The following is a 20,397-nucleotide window of genomic DNA, read 5'->3' as shown; positions in this document are numbered from 1 at the left end:
TTTGTTTCCTTTATTTTGTATCAAATGGTTACAGGTAGTGATGGCAGTATGACACAGCTTCGATATGTGCTTCAACCCCTGAACTACAATTCCATAAACCCACTGCTTCAAAGCTTGCTTGAGTTTGAGAAAAAGCATGTGACATATGACGTCTGAAGCAAAAACTGCTTCTTTGCCTGAAAGACTTGATCCACCATCTAAAGAACATGGTGGTCCAGAGATACGAGGAGGAGAAGACCAAGGCCAATGGTGTCAGGCAGAGGGTAGAGGCTGTGAGCCTGACTGCTGACATGTGGACCTCCATTAATATGGACGCATATCTAGCAGTGCCCTGCCATTATGTGGATGACTCTATGAAGCTTGCCACAGTGCCTTTCCCTGAAGCTCATACAGCTGCTAACATCACTGCTGCAACGAGGTCTCTCATGGGGGACTTTGGAGGCAAAGTGACAGATTCAGGAGCTAATATGGTTGCCTCTGTCAGAATTTTAAATCTAAAATATGCTCATTCACTAAATTTAGTGGTGAAGAAGTCAATTGATGCAACTCCTGGCCTAGAAGACATGTGCACAAGCGCACAAAAAGTGGTCACGTTCTTGAAAACCAGCACAACAGCAAAAGAGAAGCTCAGAGAAGTGCACGAACAGAAGAATCAGCCAGGGAAAAAGCTTATTCAGGAGGTGGACACACGCTGGATCAGCACCTTTCTCATGCTACAACGCCTCTTCGAAGAGAGACAGTGACTCTGACAATCCTATTACAGTAGGATTGCCAGAGGAGAAGAGAGTCTCGGGCTTAAAGGGAAAAATAAGCCACAACACAGCTAAACTACTGATGCTATTTAGACCCAAACAGCACTGACCCCTTTCAACACTGCTGGATCCTACATTCAAAACCATTGGATTCTCCAATCAAGTACAGGCATTCGTAAAACGACTGACAGCACAATGTTCATATGTGATAAGATGCACACCACCTGACACACCTGCAGCCCTCCACATCAGCTCAACCAGCAACAGCAAATTATGAAAATCCATCATCCACAGGTAAAATTATAAATAGTTAATTGATGAAATGCGGGGCAAAATAAGCACAGGTAAAAGAGGATACAAATTGTCTTTCAGATATTAACCTTTGGGAAACTCTGGACAGAGATGCTTCAAAAGAGCCCGGACTTCACAAAACTATTTCTGGTCCAGGTTGATGACTCTGGTGGTGGACTCGGAGCCGTGCTGGCCCAGGGAGAGCCTGACGAGGAGAAGCCTGTCCTATTCCTGAGTAAGAAACAGTTTGAACTGTGGAAAAGAGGGGCTTGCTATTAAGTGGGCTGTTGATTCATTGAAGTATTACCTTTTGTGCTACAGACTGATCACAGGCCTTTTAAATGGATGCATCAAAATGGAAGGACCTGCGTTGGTTGGTGCCAAGCTCTCCAGCCATACCCGTTCACTATACAGCACTGTCCTGGTAAGAAAAACCTCATTGTGGCCTCACCTGTGTAAGCTAGAGGGGAGGAGGTGTGAAGTATGAGGAAGCACCAACTCCCTGTGAGCTGATAGCTGATAGCTATCAGCTGATAGCTATCAGCTTGTTCTTAAGAAAGCAGATAGACTTTTCCTTTGTTTTTGTATTTTGGCACAGAAACTTTTTTCCCCGCGTGACTGCAAATAGCAAGATATGGCATGACACAACGACACTGTCACTATGGAGGTGTGTCATTTAACCTCTAAAAGGTTTTCCATTTCCCACAGAATTATTTTCTAACCGCAGTGAAGATGCCATGCCACTTTGTACGTTTCAAGGAATGTATGCCTTTGGTTGGCATGAAAATTGAAAAAATAAATAATAATAAATCCAAGATTAAAAAAAAAAAGAAGAATAACAGTAGCTCTATTGTACAGCAAGGCAATCAGTGCTCCCTAAAGGCCTCTAGTCACAACAGCAAATAAACCCTATGTCACCAAGCCTCAGGCACAGCCTATTTCATGTTTCATTTACTGTCACTTTATGGTGTATTGGGCTGAAATTTGTATCTACTTTGTTTAAATTGCCCAGCATTTTTAAATATTTTGTGTCTGCAGTGCTGGCAGCGTGTTTCCCTTTAATCATGCATCATCACACACTGCTTAAACCTCCAATTCATTAACCCTCTGGACTCACCAATCACACCAGCAAGAGCAAATCACATGACAACTTCATGATTCCATGTGTTAGTGTAACTTCACTTGAAAATCAGTCCAGGTGCATTTATTATTATAAATTGTGTAAAACTGAAACATGTACCTATAAATAAAAGCAGGCATTTTTTTGGTTGAACTTTTATTTCTGTGAGGCAAAGCTGCAGTAAACATATGGACCAAGTTACAGTAATGTGACAAAGCGGCAATAGACAATACATGATTGGCAGAAAAAAATGTATATTGGAATACATTTTTTCGTCAATATTCTTTATAAAATAATGTTATTTTTCTTATGCTTAAGTGATTATGAAACGCCTCATATTGGTAATACAGGTTTAAATTGATTAATATTAGCATTAAGATGTACGATACATTTCAAAGGCTTTAGCTAGATATAATGAACCTTTGGCCTTTAACTCAAACTCCACCCTAGAGCTCGTCATGGTGGTGAGCTCTTGCTGCAGCTTTGTTGATGTTGGCTGCAGCTCTGATTGCAGATTTCATGGACGTCTCGATCCACGCATGAGGGAAGGCCGTGTGCTCGCCAGCAAAGTGCACCCTGCCCTCACTCCTGAAGAGCTCCTTGGAGTACTCTAAATGCTGGTAGGGTGTGAAGAGAGCAAAGGCCCCCAAGCTGTGAGGATCCTCGCTCCACCTCTTCACCACCACCCCTGTGCAGAGAGACCTGACGCGCTCACCGTGGATCTTGACCAAATCTTTCAGAGCCATTTCTTTCAGGTCTTCATCGCTCGCACCTAAGAAGAGGAGGGAGTCGTCGGACCAGGTGTAGGAAGCCAGGAGGACGCCGATGTTTCTGTTCTGTGGGAAGCTGTGGCTGGGGTAGTAGATGAAGCGAGAGGGCCTGTCGGTGATGCTCTTTCCTCCTCGGATGCCGTCGTCCTCCCAGAACTTCTGGCTGAAGGTGAGGAGGATTTTGGTGGAGCTGTCGTAGTGGAGTGCCCTCAGTGCATCCATCTTTTGGATGGAGAGATATGGTTCAAAGTCCATGTAAAGGGCTGCTTTGGCTGTGGTTGTTACCAGGACGATGTCAGCAGGAAGGTCAGTTAAAGGAGACTCTTGGCCTGTCTGGTACGATACGATCACACCTTTATCTGACTGGCTGATGCGTTTGACTTTGGAGTTGAAGAAAATTGGGACATGAAGGACTTTGAGAAAAGCTTTTGGGAGGAGGTCTGACCCACCAGTCACTTCTGTATACCTTCGAAACAAGCAAAAAACCCAAATCAATCCTGTTATTAAATGCATTCTTCTGGTTGCGATATGTCAGTATGTAGTGAGTTATCATTGGTTATGAATGAGACTGTGAGAGCAGCTTGGAGGCATTCATAGATTATCAAAACAAAACTTAAAATTGTGATATTTCTCTGAAAATCACTTTATTTGACATGTCTTATTTGAAACGTGGACAAACATGTTAATACTCAGGGACAGTAGGTAACCAGCACGTAAACCGAGTATCAGCAAAAACAATGGTACAATGGTTTATTAACAGAAAGTGTAGAATGTGGGGCCTCACTCAGTGTAGTCGTTGATCTGACTCTGCTCGTAGATCATCTCAGTCAGTGCTGTGAACATGAGGCTCTGCTGGTTCAACAGGTCACCAATCATCCTCAACGCTTCTGAACTCAGGCCTCCCACTTCTTTCAGATAATCCTGTTCAACAAACATAACGTGCAGTCAGGATGGCTCACAAAAAAGTTGCAATTTAAACTTGGTGAAATATATCTTTTAAACATCAATAATTATACATATATTTTTGGACATTTGGGTAGTGGAAAGGTTCAATAACCACACCCAATCTATGGAATTTGTAATGAATTAAAATACACAGTGATTTAATTTTTCATTCATGACATCATGTTGTGATTTACCTTCACAGAATAACGGTCATATTTCATCAGCGCAGCCCTGCAGCCATTAGCCTCCACTTCATTCCTCACCTATAAAAAAGAAACTCAACTGTATAACCAAAGTTGACACAGAAAGTTGGGAGAAGAGGCCCAGAAACATAACAATTCCAAATATTTTTGTGCTTGCGTCACCAACTGGGCAACTTTGTCTGCTTAGTGAAGCAAGCATCATTTAGCAAGTATTTTCCAAAGCTGGTGAATCTGTGAAACTATTTTCCTTCATTCTGTCTCCTTACGTACCCACTGCAGAGCTTTTTGTACCAGATCGTCAGCTGACTTCCCTTTCTCACTCTCCAGTACGTTGTACTTCAGAACGTCAGGGTTTGCTTTGACTGTGCTCGTCTTCTTCAGCGTCCCGTTAATAAAGATAAATGTGTTGGGGTCATCCATGATGAATTTATTCAACTTGACCCCCAGCGTTTTGACAAACCAGTGGACAATTCTGTGGAGAGAAGAGGTGGCGGTGGCATCGTTAGCTTGTTTCTGTGAGGGATCTTCCCCGTGTCAGACACTAAATGCAGAAAGATCCTCCTGGCACAAACCAACAGCGGTTGATGTCCAAGCAAGACATTTAATGCAGGAACATGTACATGTACATCATTTGTTACATTTTGGTGAAGTACAAACCACAATTGACAAGACTGGCAGTCTGCACTGGTGTCAACACTGAATTGTATGCTTTACAATAGCGTAACCCACTGAGCCCCCCAGTTTAAAAAAAAAGAAGACAAAAACTCACTTGTGAGAACTTGGGATCCTCATGGCTCCCAGTTCAGCATACCAGCCTTCTTTTTCATTCCTGTGGGTCTCCACTCGTCCTCCAACACGACCACTAGACTCCACTATGGTTACCTTGCCAGAACAGATAAATACACAAAGGGAAAGTCATGTTATGTTTCAAAGACAGTAGGTGTTGCTGCTGATATCACTGTGCAGAGGTTTTTGTTTGTACCTTGTGTCCTGCGTCTTGCAGCAGTTTGGCAGCCGTCAGTCCCGCCATGCCAGCTCCAACAATAACAACATGATGAGAAGTGTTTACGTGAGGGAGTCCGGTCTCCAGAGTCTGCAGCAGGTCGTCGTAGTCTTTGTCCTCCAGACAATCAGCCAGCTGTGCCTCAATGCTGGGGTCAGCAGCATGGCCGTGGTGGAGCGTGAGCAGCAGCAGCACACAGCACACAGGAACTAAAAACCACAGACAAAGAGACAAGTTCTTATCAAATATTCTGGTTTCCAATAATTCTATGGAGTGGTCAATGGTGATAGACATTTTTGGAAGTTTAGGACGTCGTACTGATTTTGTAGCTGGATCGGATCAGCTGACATGACACTCTGCTTCATTCACGCAGCCTCCCAACTCACAGTGGGAGCTGCTGAGTTACTGGGGATTTCCACTGGGTGCATAATGGCCGCAGAACGGCAGCATAGCGAGCCAGCCATATACACGCGAGATAACGAGAACACGTGATAATCCTGAACATACGGGAGACCGCAAGATCCCGTGATAAACTGTGTGTATAAAGTAAACAACAACAACCAACAGCTTACTTTGCTTCTCTGAGGTGAAAGATATGTTGATCTGACCATCTATCCTTATAAAAACAATGTGTTATGTCATAAATGATTGTATGATGTTCCACTTCAACAATCAGTCTCTTGTCGTCCGTGTCGCCGATCCTCTGAGACCCTTTGATTGATTGATTGATTGATTGATTGATTGCTGATCTGGTGCCCCGGTCATAACATAATGTTGATGTGAAGTAGTTTTAGGCTGCATGAACTGCGTATTGTGTTTTATTTTGAAAGGGGGCGGAAGTGTATTATGTTGATTCTGAGTCGGACTTCCTGTCTGGTGCGATCTGCTCTGTTGAGATTTACGCGGTTTAGCAGCGGCTCGCGGAGAAAATAGAAGTCCTACCTAATGCTCACGGAGAGCCGCGGCTGAGACGTTGCTGTCACGTTCCGCGGCGCGCCCGGTGGAAACGCTCTCATTGAAATCAGGCTTTACAGTCATGAGCCCTTTCTTGGACACTGTACCAACTTCCTACAAACCAGACTGACTATTACAGTAAAAGTCAATAAGAGTTTCAAAGGAAGTTAATGTTTATAAACATGTCTTCAATATTAATTGAGCTCAAAAATACTCACACAATTTCCATTTTGCCTCACGCAAAGCCATCTCAGCTGGTCAGTGTGTCCTCTTTGGACTGTTGCTGCCAAAGACACAAATTAAAAATAATTTAAAAATATGTTTCCGGCAGCTGTGTCCAGTTGGTCATTGACATTTCATTTTCACTCTACATTTAATGTCATTTTTACACTTAAAAATATTGAGTTGATTTGAAAGCTCTCAAATAGGTTAAACAAAACATGAGTAATGAGTAAATTAAAGTAATATTTTCAAGTACGTCTGAACGAAATGACTTGGCTCAATAACCACATAAATTAAGTAAATGTAACTGAAATATTATGTTAACCATATGGAAAATATTTAAACCATGTAATCTGTGAGTCAAATAATATAGTCAACTCAAATACTCATCATGATGATATTCAGCATTTTTATTTAGTATGCATACCTCACATTTAAAGGCTCCTTGAATAATTTCTTAGAGTGTATTAAAACACATATAGAAACAATAGAAAACCTGAGACAAGGAACCCCGAAGACAAACCTAGGCATGTGATTTAGATTGTAAATCACCAGGTTTTGAATAAAATATAAAGGATTTTATAATCTGTAAATTGTAATTTTAACAAAATACTGTATTTAAAATATACACTCTCCCTTCAATTAATATGTTGTAACACTATGACAGGCAGGTCATCGTTCTGTTATCAGAGAGGGAGTGAGGTGTCAGAGTTCTTATTCAGCTTATCTACACGTCTATGAGCAATGTGCCTTTCACAGACTGCAAACACACTGTTCACCACAAACTGGGTGACGCTGCACCATCAACTCAGAGTCTGACCACATCCTCCGTGTTTTAGAGTTCTCACCATAGACTGTATATAAATGAGGTTATCACACATGAACAGACAGGCAGGACTTCATTTTGATGGCCACCCCATGCGGCCAATCATGTGCGAGGACAGACTAGGATCATACCATTATGTGAAAGAAGAAAGGGGCGTTTATATTAAGTCTTTTTACTGCTGAAATAGGACGTGCAAACAGTTGTTAGTAGTATTAGTGTGCATTATGTCTAATATCACTCTGATCCCTGTAAATTACCACCTTCATTGACGTTAACCCTGTCGGCTAAAGTAAAAAAGAAAAAAAGTGGCAAATCTAGGAGAAAAAAGTAGCAGATTTATGAGATTAAAAAGTCGGAAAAATAGGCTAGTGTTTTGTTTTTTTAAATTGCTCCATCATCACAGAAGCTGCCACATGCCGTGTCCTCTGTCTACAGGGAGACTTCATCAAATTGTACTTTGCAATTGGATTTAGCAATAAGGAAATAGTTGTGGTTTTAGCCAAGAATCACCATATTATCAGAAGTATCCGGACATTGCAGAGACATTGTTGTGAATTGGGCCTTTTCAGAAGAGAACACTGTACTGATGTGGATGAGGTGAAAGCTTTTCTACATCAGTAACTACAACACACGGACAGATGGGAGGATATCGCTGGTTATATCTATGACACTTTTTTCTCATAAATCTGTTACTTTTTTCTCATAGATTTGCCACTTTTTTCTCGAAATATTACCTCCCTCCCCCAAGACTGTTTTTTTTTTTCATACTTGTCCCTAATACACTGTTGTAGTATTGTACGCAGAGCTGGACTTTTTTTTCTTTTGGGTGGTTAAAAATGGGTAAATGGATGGTTAAAATCAATGATTTAAAAAAAATAATAAAATAAAACGGGTAGAGGTAGGGCTGAGAGTCTAGGCCGTCTCCTCCTTGGGCCCATCAGCAATCAATCAATCAACCAACCAATCAACCAACCAATCAACCAACCAACCAACCAATCAATCAATCAATCAATCAATCAATCAATCAATCAATCAATCAATCAATCAATCAATCAATCAATCAATCAATCAATCAGTCACGGACAGAAAATACAAAAGGAGAAGCAAACATAGACTGACTGACATGTTGAGCAGCAGTCGGACCTTTCTCAGCAGCTGTAGCACCACTGGCTGCAGTGGTGCTCAACGCGTAGCTTTCAAAATAAAAGCACATTGAAGTTTTGACAAGAAAGCTGTCAAAATATGACCCTTTAAATAAACATACAAGAAGCCTTATTAGGGCCACGGGGCAATTGCACCGAGCACTATTGGTATACTGTGGAGTTTTTCTTCTTCCCCTTTCGGACACAATTTCGTCCTGTTACTAGTCCTGCAACTCTTCGAGTCAGCAAAATTTTGCATTGAAGTGAATGGGACGGCTGAAAAAAATGAGCGAAAAAGAACATCAGCTGGAAATTTTCAAACATCTACTTCTCCTGCATGATTTCACCTAGAGACATTAAAACTTTAATTGACTCCCATATTAAAAACGCAGGAAGATTTCTGTAGAAAAGCATATTTAACAGTTTTTCAGATCGCTCTTACAAAGCTATTTCTTCATTTTTCTTCACAAAAAACATATGTAGCTGTTCAGGAAGAACTCAGGACGCTCAAAGTGAAGTCGGATCAATGATAGATATTATGGTTTTGCCAAAAATGCTTTTTGTTCGAGGCCAGAAATTCCAGTCTGTCCACCTCTGGCTGCTGTCACTGTGTCGGAACATTCTACACTGGCAGTTAATTCCGTTGATTGCTCTGCCTTTGATCCTTTGATGTGATTACAGTTACAGATACACGCACACACACACACACACACACTCCTCCAGATACACATGCTTCACCCACACACACACGTAACTTTATGTGATTTTAGTTACACACACACACAAGCGCGCGTAAGCGCGCACACTCCTCCAGATACACATGCTTCACACACACACACGTAACTTTATGTTATTTTAGTTACACACACACACACAAATGCGTGCTTAAGTGCGCACACTCCTCCAGATACACATGTTTCTCACACACACACAGACACACACACACACACACACACATTTTGAGGTTAAAGGTCATAGGTTGCTGTATACATAAATACTTGAAAAGGAATGCTTGTTGTAGGTGTGCTCCTTGTATATTATATAGTATCATAACATTACTAGTATTAATTGTTTGAAATCTCTGAAGAATCTCATCATAGTGTACACACACCGGCAGTAGCCCCCGTGGCCCTTTCAGAATTTCCCCCAGGGAATTTCCTAGTTCTTCTTTATAATATTTCCCTACTTTGCAATCAGGTAGACAAACTCATTATTTTATGATCACAGAATCAGATCAGTGTATATGATGAATACTGGTTTTAGAGTGCAAAAGGCCTCGAAATTGGGCGTGTCTTTTTTTTCACTGTAGTCCATAGTCCTGCACCATGCAAGAACTGTACGGGGCACTAAAACAATACAATGCAAATTGTACCGGATGGTAATGATAGTATCCTTCACTCGGGCCCGTGGAATAATAATTATGCCACTTATATAAATCTTTTTCTGCAGCTCTATGGAATCAGCACAATCATAACAACTCAAACATGTCTTTGTGCAAAAAAACACAGTTCGAATGACAGAAATCATAAGTTGAATTATTTTAAAAAAATTGGAATAAAATGGAATTTATATATAAACACTTTTCCAAGTTCCAACAACTTAAATCAACTTCTCCCCTTAATTAACCCCACATTTTTGGGTGTTTTGAGATTCAACGCATGTTAGACAAATCTTGGTAATAATCTATATTTTTATTTCTTATACTATGAAAGATAAATCAAAACAGCAGATTCTTACCCTGTGAGGAGTTTGGAGGTCAGGATCAGCTGTGAGCTGAGTTACCTCCAGTAAACCCATTTTATGTGAACAAGCTTCCTGTTAACTCAGTTATCATGAACAGACAGACATGAGTATGACATCTCTTCAAAATAGATATGGCTGCTTTGAATTTCACATGTCCTTAAAACAAGGTCATTGAGATACACTGTTATTAAAACGTGAAAGCTTTTTTAATTGTTTTTTTCCTGGTTTTACCAGGAGCATGAGTTTATGTTGTTCTTTCTATGATCTTTGGTGAATTATGATAACCAAATCCTGGTTTAAAAAAAACAAACAGAATAGACTGCTGACTGTGATATTTCATTATGAGCTCAACATCATCATCAACATGTCTATGTGTCATAATCTTAAAATGTCTTTTCTAACCACCTTCTTGTCATTCTCACCTCCTTCTGCTTTTTAGGAAGAGAAATACTTTCGCATGAGCTGCTGCACATTTTTGTACTTTTCAAGGAATTCAATTCTTTGGTGTTAAAATAAGAAGAAAAATAAGTTTCCTGACTTCTCGAACTGACAGCTGTGTTCAGTTGGTCATTGACATTTAATTTCCCATCTACATTTAATGCAATTTGCTGATAATATTAAAACAAATACAGAAACAACAGAAAACCTGAGACAGGAACCCCTAAAGACAAACCCAGTCATGTGCTTTTGATTGTGAATCACCAGATTTTGAATAAAATGTGAAAGATTTTATATTCTGTAGATTGTAATCCTAATAAAATACTGTATTTCAAATAAACACTGTTAAAATGAAAACTTAAAACCATTTCTCCCTTTAATTACCCACTCATTTTTGAAATTTTGGCATTTGACACAATGTTAGACAAATATTGGTAATAATCTATTTTTATTCCTTATATGATGAAACATAAATTAAAATGGCAGATTCTTACCCTCCAGTGAACCCTTTTATGTGAACGAGCTTCCTGTGAACTTACCACACGAGAACAGACAAGTCGCTCTCACTGCCAGTTTGTGTTTGAGGACGATAGGCCAAGTAAAACCAGAGATAAGGTCAAATATATTTAGTATAAAATATAGAAATAGATGTCCTCATTTTACCAAATGATACCAACATGGCAACATTCACAGACTGCAAACACAACACACTGTTTACCACAAACTGTATTTTAAAGCTTCCTGTGAACTAAGTTATCACTCATGAACAGACAGCGATGGAACAAGTCGATCTCACTGACAACTCTTCAAAATAGATATGGCTCTTTGAATTTCACACGTCCTTAAAACAAGCTCAGTGAGATACGCAGTTATTAAAAACAATGTTTACTCATGTCAGACAACTGTAATAACAAGCTGTACCTATTGTTTTGTGAAATGTATTCTTCCATTATTATTATTATTATGCATCATTTATACAAAATTTGCACAGAAATGACCATTTATTTGTAATACAGTGAGCAGATATACATAAAACTGTCTTTTAAAGCTTCTCCTCAGGTCAGCAGCCAGTCAGCGAGCTGTAGGACACAAAGAACAAGTACAAGTTATATAAATACTGGTTCTGAAAACTCTCACAGTGTATGCTTATTTTTGCATGTAAGTGCCTAAAAAAATCATGGGTTCATTATTAATTATGATTAAAGAACCCCATCAAGCAGTTTCAAGACATTTTTTTTGCTCTTTTTCCATTCTCATCTCTGTTCTTGTGTTGCACTGAAATATATAAAACCTCTATAAATCTATAAGTCCTGCAGCTCTATGGAATCAGCACAATCATGGCTGGAAGTGGGTACAACTTAAACACGTCTTTGTGCAGAATAACACAGAATGACAGAAATCTGAAAAAAGGTTGAATTTCTCTTGGAATAAAACAGAATTTATATATAAAGATTTGATATAAAGTGGCCACAAGTATCACAAATGTTGTAAAACCAGTTTTCTCCACACAGTGTACATATAAAAGTATTTTCATGTTTCCAGCCTCTCCTGTCCTCTCCTCTCTGCTCTGTGTAAACAGATTTTCAGTGAATATTGGCTGTGTCTCTGAGGAGCAGAATTTAATGTTTTTAACAGGATCTGGTTAGTGCAAATGCTTTATTTTAAATGACACACGTAGAATAAAGAGATTCTGACACAAATATCAACATTTAAGTTTTGGTCACTTTTTATGATGGAAACTTTGCGTAAATAATGATCTGTTCAAGGACCGTCGGAAAGTTCTAACTGTGACTATGTTTGTTTTTACAGTGTTTTTCTATGATAAACGGAGGATTTTTTAAGGAAACCATCATTTTAAAGCAGTTTAAGCAGGAGATTAAACCCAAAATTCATACATAGTTTTATAGACCAATGAGACCATCTCTGTAATCATACAAGCGGGAAGCCAATCTTTCCCCTCTCTCCCACCCACACCATACGAGCTGAATGCAGCATTAAAAGCAGTACTGGCCTCAGACTTACCTACTGAATGGAGGAATATAAGGGATTCTCTGTTTCATCTGGATATATATCTGCAGCAGGCTCTGCTTTTAAAAAACAGATGGAATTATGTTAGTATGTTGTCTCTCACTTGGTATATATCAACAATATTTAAACAGCTTTTTGATTCCAATAAGTCTCACCCAGTTGTTGAGGGTCTCCCAGGCTCAAGACATAGTAAAGTGGTCCAGGCACCATTTCATCTGCATCTGATGGAGAGAGACAGAGTTATTGAGCTGATATATACATACATTAACTTCTTGATCAATTCAAGATTGAATATGAATCTTAAATCCTAACAGTCAAGCTGTTTTGTGCTGTGGTATCAACCTGACTTGAGGGAGTAAATAACAGTACCTTCCTTCTTCCTGTTTCTTGTCACAGTAGCGTACATCACTCTGTTTGCAGCAGCTGCATCAGCCTCTGCAGAGACTGAAACATTCATTTACACAGAGACATGCACATCTCCCATTAGTTCATTTGTCTTATACCACAAATGTCTCAACAGTTACCCCCTGGACCCCATTCCCTCCATCCTCGTCAATGCTTGCTTCCCTTGTCTCACCCCACTCATAACTGACATCTGAAACTCCTCTCTCACCTCTGGCACTGGTCCCTCTTGGTTCAAGCTTACTGCCATCACACCCATCCTCAAGACCCAGACCCACACAACCCGACAATTTTAGACCCAATTCAAACCTCCCATTTCTCTCCAAAATACTAGAACATTCCATCACTGCTCATGTCAAGCCTACACTTCGACCAACTCTACTACACATTCCAATCTGTCCTCCTTACCCACCACAGCACAAAACCGCTCTATTAAAAGTCACCAATGACCTCCTACTCGACTCTGACTCCGGCTCCCTCAACATACTCGTCGTCCTTCAACACCATCAACCACTCCATTATGCATTGGCATCACTGGCTGAGCACTCTCATGGTTCAAATCCTACCTTTCGGACAGATTTCACTACATCTCCATTAATAACTGCATATCCCATGTCATCCCAGTTACACATGGTGTCCCCCAAGGCTCGGTGCTTGGTCCCCTCCTTTTCATCCTGTACATGCTAACCCTTGGTCACATCATACGCCGTCACGCACTACATTTTCACTGCTATGCAGACGATATCCAACTCTACCTCTCCACAAAGACGTCACTACTGCCATTCTGTACACCATCACTATCTGCCTCACTGAAATAAATAAATAATAATACAGGAAGGCCGGATCATCATCTTACTTTATATTTCTACGTAGGATGCCAAAAATATAGCAGAATATTAATACATGGTTTGTGTTCTCACCTGTTTGGTCTTGAGCCGAGCATAATCCATAGAAAAGTGTAGACAGGTAGGGCAACACTGCAGCAAAATGAAAAGGGAAAATAACAGCATAAAGAGAAAACCAGCAACAGAAGATTTTTGAAAATTGCACTCAACAGAAAGTTTTCTGGGTGAGAATTTTGTACGACGATTTTTGCCCCAAATATTATTAGTGAAGCATTTCCAAACTGTATTTGGGGAGGATTTGACTAACCGCTTCAATCTGTGATACATTGAAGTCACAAAATAACATTTTTGAGAGTAAAAGAACTTTGATTGCAGAGATTCTATCGGGAGGATTTCTGCTTGCAGAACTGGGTTGTTAAAATCAGTAATCCATGGTTAGACAAGGATACATCAAAGCACCATCACACTAAATACAGACATACAGAGACTATAACAAACTCCAAGGTAAGATAAAGCCTAGTGTCACCTCCAGTTTGACTGAAAGATGAACTTTCGGAGGGCAGCGACAGATATCAGAGCTTCCGTAAAATATACACGTACCTCTGTGGTGATAACCTTTGGTGAGGTGAAGAAGCCCCACGACCAGCACGGCCAGCAATAAAACAGTGACGACGACCCACGGGGTTGAATTAGAGGAGGTTGAATCGGAGGACGGTGGTTTAGAGGTATCTTTAGTAAAAACAATAAGAGAATAATTGTAAAGTGCAAGGTGCTTATGCAAGAAAGCACACTTAGATTGCAAAGATCTTTGTAGTTGTAAATGTCACAAATAATAAAAGTGAAGCTAATTAAGTTCAATTAAATGCATGCATGTTATCCATTTTTCAGAATACATGCATTGTATATGGCCTATATTTATGTATATCCAAACACTAAGGAACTGAGTTGGAAATTACGTAAATACATTGTAAAAATGAACATATCTATTTGATCGAATATTCATCTAGTGATATTCTCAGTAGCTTCAATGGATTCTTTGACCCAGAAAATATTTATTTTGACACCTTTAAAGTGTCTTGGAAGACATATCGGTTCTCATAGATTTTATATGGCGGCCATCTTGGATCCGCCATCTTGATAAAGTGGCTCCCACCAAAAATTGTTCGGCATGTCCCCAGATCTGGTCCAAACCCGTCTGACTATAACTGTCTGCATATAAACACAAGCTCATGATTATGACCTGATCATTATTTGTCAGTTTTTCACTTCCTGGATCAACAGCTTGAACCCAACACAACAACAAACAAATCTAACATCTAAGAGGTAAAATTAAGTCTAGTTCTATAGTTTTATACTAAATATTTGACCTTAACACCTTATTTATTATTTGGCCTGTCATCATCAAGCCAGTACTTTAAAGGGATGTCCTGGCTCAACCTCTTCTGTCTTGTGAGGTCAATTCTGGCTCTTATTTTCCTGTACTCTGATTGTATTCTTACTCATTTGCTGGATTTTGTCTTACTTATTTTGCAGATGACAATCAATGTATATATATGAATTCAAATAAACTCACAAAATGTGCTACCTTGTACGATTACTTGGTTTAAGGTTTTTTGACCTTACAACACTGATATGACTCACCTGTAACAGCCAGCCAGCTCTCTGGGGATTCTCCAGCTCCAGAGATGCTGCACTTGTAGAGTCCTTCATCAGACTTAGAAACACTGTCGATGGTCATGTTTCCTGTAGCGCTGCTCTCCATGAAGTCGCCGTCTTTATAGAAACCAGCTGTGAGGTTTGAGGAAGTTGTCTTGTTTCTGCAGCTCAGAGTCACAGCGTCTCCCTCCATCACAGGAAGGACAGGACTCTCCAGGATCACTGAACCATCTGAACGACAAGTGTTTTTTATTTGTTTAATGTCAAGCATGAGTAAGAACAAATCTTGTCTAAATATAAACATACCAGTGACGGTGATGTTGACGCTGTTGCTTCTCTTCCCCCCTGCAGCCTCACACCAGTACTCTCCACTGTCAGTAGTATAAAGATTTTTGAGGGTGCAGGACGACTTGGTGGTCACCCCAGAAATTGGACCACAACTCAAAGCTTCTGTTTTGATCTTCCTTGAAATTTTCCATCCTGTCAACCCCTCGCATACAAAAGAGACAGACTTGTATTCAAAGACTTGGAGTCTAGATGGAATGATCCGAATAGCTGCATCTGTCACAGAAACCCACACAGAACAGAGTTACTGAATTCAATAGTAACCATATCTTATTTTCATCATCAGTCATCAAATCTACTTTAACTACCTTTTATACATAAACAAACAAAACTACGTACCAACTGTCTGAGCACCAGGCTGCAGAAACACAGTCATCACTAGGGAGATAAAGGAAAGAGCGAAACATAAAACAGATGTACATGTATTTAAAAGCTATTTCTGCCTTCTTTATCATATATGATTTCCATAGAAACACTGAAAAATAAAGGATTCAGTTCAAGTCAAAAACACAACTTTATGGTCCAAAAAGTCACTGATAAGTTACTTTCTTGATTATTATCAATCGTTTTTGATAAATATTAACTTAAAACGTTGTCGATGGACTTTGAATATGAAAGAACTTCAGAATGAGGCCATACTCACACAGCGAGAAGCAGAAAGCTGCGACCTCCATGTTGTCTTGCTGCTGACTGACTGATCACTGACGTGCTAAAAGAAGGTGAGCGCTCTTTTCCTGTGTGGTTTATTTCGTCTCTGTCTTCGAGAGTAAAAATAGCCTCAGTAGTGAAGTTAAATATCAGTGGGTGGAACCATAAGATACGACTAGGCCCTTTATCCTGAAACACAGGAGGTTCTGTTTTTCTATTTTATTGACAGTTGATCAAGAAAACATGTATAATATCAACATGATTCCCATTTTCTCTCAGTTTTTTTTCTTTTCTCATCCTTCCTTTCTCTTTAATTGTCACAAACTCACATCTCAAGTCTAACTCCGCCCACTGCAGTACAGCATCCACAATATAGATCTGTTCTTCCACCAGAAAAATATTTATTACATGTACAAAATAAAAAACCAGACATGCATATGGTTGATGTTGATATATTTATTTATTTTTTGCAGACAACTTTACAATCTAAATATTGCACCATAATATTGCAGATACAATTATAATGTAATGTTTAATTTTTATTTTTCAGATAGTAGAAAATTCAAGCAAAGACTGAGACTTAATGTCCTGTTGTATATTTTAATGCACATCATTGCATAATACACTTAAGCATGTGGTGAAGAAGAGCTGCGGTCGCTCTGCAGAGGGTTTCGTACGTGTCACGGTCAAAGTGGACTGTCAAGAATAGCTTCATCTGACTTCTGAGAATCTTCATATCTTGATGCAATCATCACACATCTGCTTCTTGACCCTAAAAATAGTGAATCAGTGAAAAAAAACATCTTAGAGCATCAACCATCATTCTGTCGAACACACTGTATTCAGAAAACAATCTTCCTTTTCTAAATTACCTCCAATGTTCCCACAGTGAAGTATTCCCAGCAACACGAACAGAGGAGCCATCATCACAAGGGGGAGAACAGTTCTTAAGATGAGGAACATGTTGTCTGAGGAGAGATGAGTGTCTGTGTGCAGCGCTGCAAAGAGAACATAAAGGATCATTACATGAGATACAGGGGTGACTCCAGGTGTTATATGTTGTATTCATTTCGTGGCGGTGGTTCGATCCTTGACCATGGCAGCCTACATGTCGAAGTATCCTTGAGCAAGATACTGAACTCTAATTTGCAGGTGGCACTGTTTAAGGTAGCCTCTGCCACCAGTATGAATATGTGTGTGAATGGGTGAATGAGCGCAGTCTGTAGTCTATAGTGCTTTGAGCGGTCGCAAAGTAACTTGAAAAGCACCATTTACCATTACCATTCAAAGATTAGGGTGATGAAATTGGGTGTGTAGTGAGCTGGGTGAAGACTCTGACTGTTGTTTCAAACTGCCTGACCTTCATTGAGTCTCTGGGTGGTGTCCTTGAAAGGATACTGTCTGGGGACTTCAACACATAATGTGGGAACTCAAGTGGTGTTTGGGAAGTCTACTCTTTGCAGATGATGTGGTTCTGTTGGGATTATCAATTCGTGACCTCCAGCAAGTGAAGGCGGGGCAGACAGTAGATGGATAGCTGGGCAACGTGTGAGGCAAACAAGCAGCGTGACTCATCTTCAGGTGGCAACCAGAAGCTGAAGATTTAATACACACTGAGATAACAACAGAGGCAGACACCGAACCACCAAGGGAAGAGACAAACTGGAACCAGAAGTGTCGAGGCAGAACTTGGAGCCAAAAGACGAAAGGCATAGTGGCTGTCCGTGAGTCAGGCAGAACAGGTAAGTCAAAGGCAGGCAAGGTTGGCAACAGGCAGGCAGACTGGGTTAGAGTGTTGGCTGGTCCTGCATGAAGTTGAAGAACAATCTAGCAAGTCCTGGTGAGTCCAGGATAGCTGCATCTGTCACAGAAAACCACACAGAGCAGAGATACTGAATTCAATAGCAACCATATCTTATTTTCATCATCAGTCATCAGATCTACTTTTTATAGCTTTTATACACAAACAAACAAAACTACATACCAACTGTCTGAGCACCAGGCTGAAGAAGCACAGTCATCACTAGGAAGATAAAGGAAAGTGCGAAACATAAAACAGATGTTCATATATTTAAAATCTATTTTGGCCTTCTTTATCATATATGATTTCCATAGAAACACTGAAAAATAAAGGATTCAGTTCAAGTCAAAAACACAACTTTATGGTCCAAAAAGTCACTGATGAGTTACTTTCTTGATTATTATCAATCATATTTGATAAATATTAACTTAAAACACTGTTGATGTACTTTGAATATGAAAGAACTTCAGAATGAGGCCATACTCACACATCGAGAAACAGAAAGCTGCGACCTCCATGTTGTCTTGCTGCTGACTGACTGAACATCACTGACGGGCTAAAAGAAGGTGAGCGCTCTTTTCCTGTGTGGTTTATTTCGTCTCTGTATGCAATAGTAAAAAATAGCCTCAGTAGTGACGTTAAATATCAGTGGGTGGAACCATAAGATACGACTAGGCCCTTTATCCTGAAACACAGGAGGTTCTGTTTTTCTATTTTATTGACAGTTGATCAAGAAAACATGTATAATATCAACATGATTCCCATTTTCTCTCAGTTTTTCTCTTTTCTCATCCTTCCTTTCTATTTAATTGTCACAAACTCACATCTCAAGTCTAACTCCGCCCACTGCAGTACAGCATCCACAGTATAGATCTGTTTTTCCATCAGAAAAATATTTATTACATGTACAAAATAAAAAACCAGACATGCATATGGTTGATGTTGATATATTTATTTATTTTTTGCAGACAACTTTACAATCTAAACATTGCACCATAATATTGCAAAGATACAATTATAATGTAATGTTTAATTTTTATTTTTCAGATAGTAGAAAATTCAAGCAAAGACTGAGACTTAATGTCCTGTTATATATTTTAATGCACATCATTGCATAATACACTTAAGCATGTGGTGAAGAAGAGCTGCGGTCGCTCTGCAGAGGGTTTCGTACGTGTCACGGTCAAAGTGGACTGTCAAGAATAGCTTCATCTGACTTCTGAGAATCTTCATGTCTTGATGCAATCGTAACACATTTGCTTCTTGACCCTAAAAATAGTGAATCAGTGAAAAATACATCTTAGAGCATCAACCATCATTCTGTCGAACACACTGTATTCAGAAAACAATCTTCCTTTTCTAAATTATGTCTCTGATGATCCAAAACAAACAACATGCTTTATTATCTTAACAACCCGACTAGATTTCAGAGTAATCTAACTACTTCAATTGCTACATTTACATTTGAGTGGACATGTGTTATTGTTGTTTACCTCCAATGTTCCCACAGTGAAGTATTCCCAGCAACACGAACAGAGGAGCCATCATCACAAGGGGGAGAACAGTTCTTAAGATGAGGAACATGTTTGAGGAGGGATGAGTCTCTGTGTGCAGCACTGCAAAGAGAACAGAAAGGATGATTACATGAGATACAGGGGTGACTCCAGGTGTTATATGTTGTATTCATTTCGTGGCGGTGGTTCGATCCTTGACCATGGCAGCCTACATGTCGAAGTATCCTTGAGCAAGATACTGAACTCTAATTTGCAGGTGGCACTGATTAGGGTAGCCTCTGCCACCAGTATGAATGTGTGTGTGAATGGGTGAATGAGCGCAGTCTGTAGTCTAAAGTGCTTTGAGCGGTCGCAAAGTAACTTGAAAAGTGCCATTTACCATTACCATTCAAAGATTAGGGTGATGAGGTTGGGTGCGTAGTGAGCTGGGTGAAGACTCTGACTGTTGTTTCAAACTGCCTGACCTTCATTGAGTCTCTGGTTGGTGTCCTTGAAAGGATACTGTCTGGGGACTTCAACACATAATGTGGGAACTCAAGTGGTGTTTGGGAACTCTACTCTTTGCAGATGATGTGGTTCTGTTGGGATTATCAAGTCGTGACCTCCAGCAAGTGAAGGCGAGGCAGACAGTAGATGGATAGCTGGGCAGCGTGTGAGGCAAACAAGCAGCGTGACTCATCTTCAGGTGGCAACGAGAAGCTGAAGATTAAATACACACTGAGATAACAACAGAGGCAGACACCGAACCA

The 20,397-nt window shown here is 39.9% G+C and overlaps 2 protein-coding genes across 2 annotated transcripts; both read right to left on the bottom strand.

Moving 5' to 3' along the window:
- Positions 1-2,344: 2,344 nt before the first annotated feature.
- Positions 2,345-6,319, bottom strand: LOC131989782 (L-amino-acid oxidase-like). Its single transcript, XM_059355112.1, has 7 exons — positions 6,257-6,319; positions 5,064-5,293; positions 4,851-4,963; positions 4,352-4,553; positions 4,073-4,141; positions 3,718-3,854; positions 2,345-3,399 (listed from the first exon to the last, which is right to left on the bottom strand). Exons 1-7 carry the CDS (start codon positions 6,285-6,287, stop codon positions 2,610-2,612), a joined length of 1,572 nt encoding a protein of 523 aa, XP_059211095.1. The 5' UTR covers positions 6,288-6,319; the 3' UTR covers positions 2,345-2,609.
- Positions 6,320-12,692: 6,373 nt separating this feature from the next.
- LOC131990017 (low affinity immunoglobulin gamma Fc region receptor II-a-like) lies at positions 12,693-17,908 on the bottom strand. The gene is made up of 6 exons (XM_059355400.1): positions 17,893-17,908; positions 15,647-15,895; positions 15,326-15,571; positions 14,285-14,413; positions 13,760-13,816; positions 12,693-12,881 (listed from the first exon to the last, which is right to left on the bottom strand). Exons 1-6 carry the CDS (start codon positions 17,906-17,908, stop codon positions 12,775-12,777), a joined length of 804 nt encoding a protein of 267 aa, XP_059211383.1. The 3' UTR covers positions 12,693-12,774.
- Positions 17,909-20,397: the final 2,489 nt, after the last annotated feature.

Source organism: Centropristis striata, chromosome 17 (assembly GCF_030273125.1).
Source record: "Centropristis striata isolate RG_2023a ecotype Rhode Island chromosome 17, C.striata_1.0, whole genome shotgun sequence".
In the NCBI taxonomy this organism is placed as follows: Eukaryota; Metazoa; Chordata; class Actinopteri; order Perciformes; family Serranidae; genus Centropristis; species Centropristis striata.
This window is presented reverse-complemented; position numbering and strand designations above follow the sequence as displayed.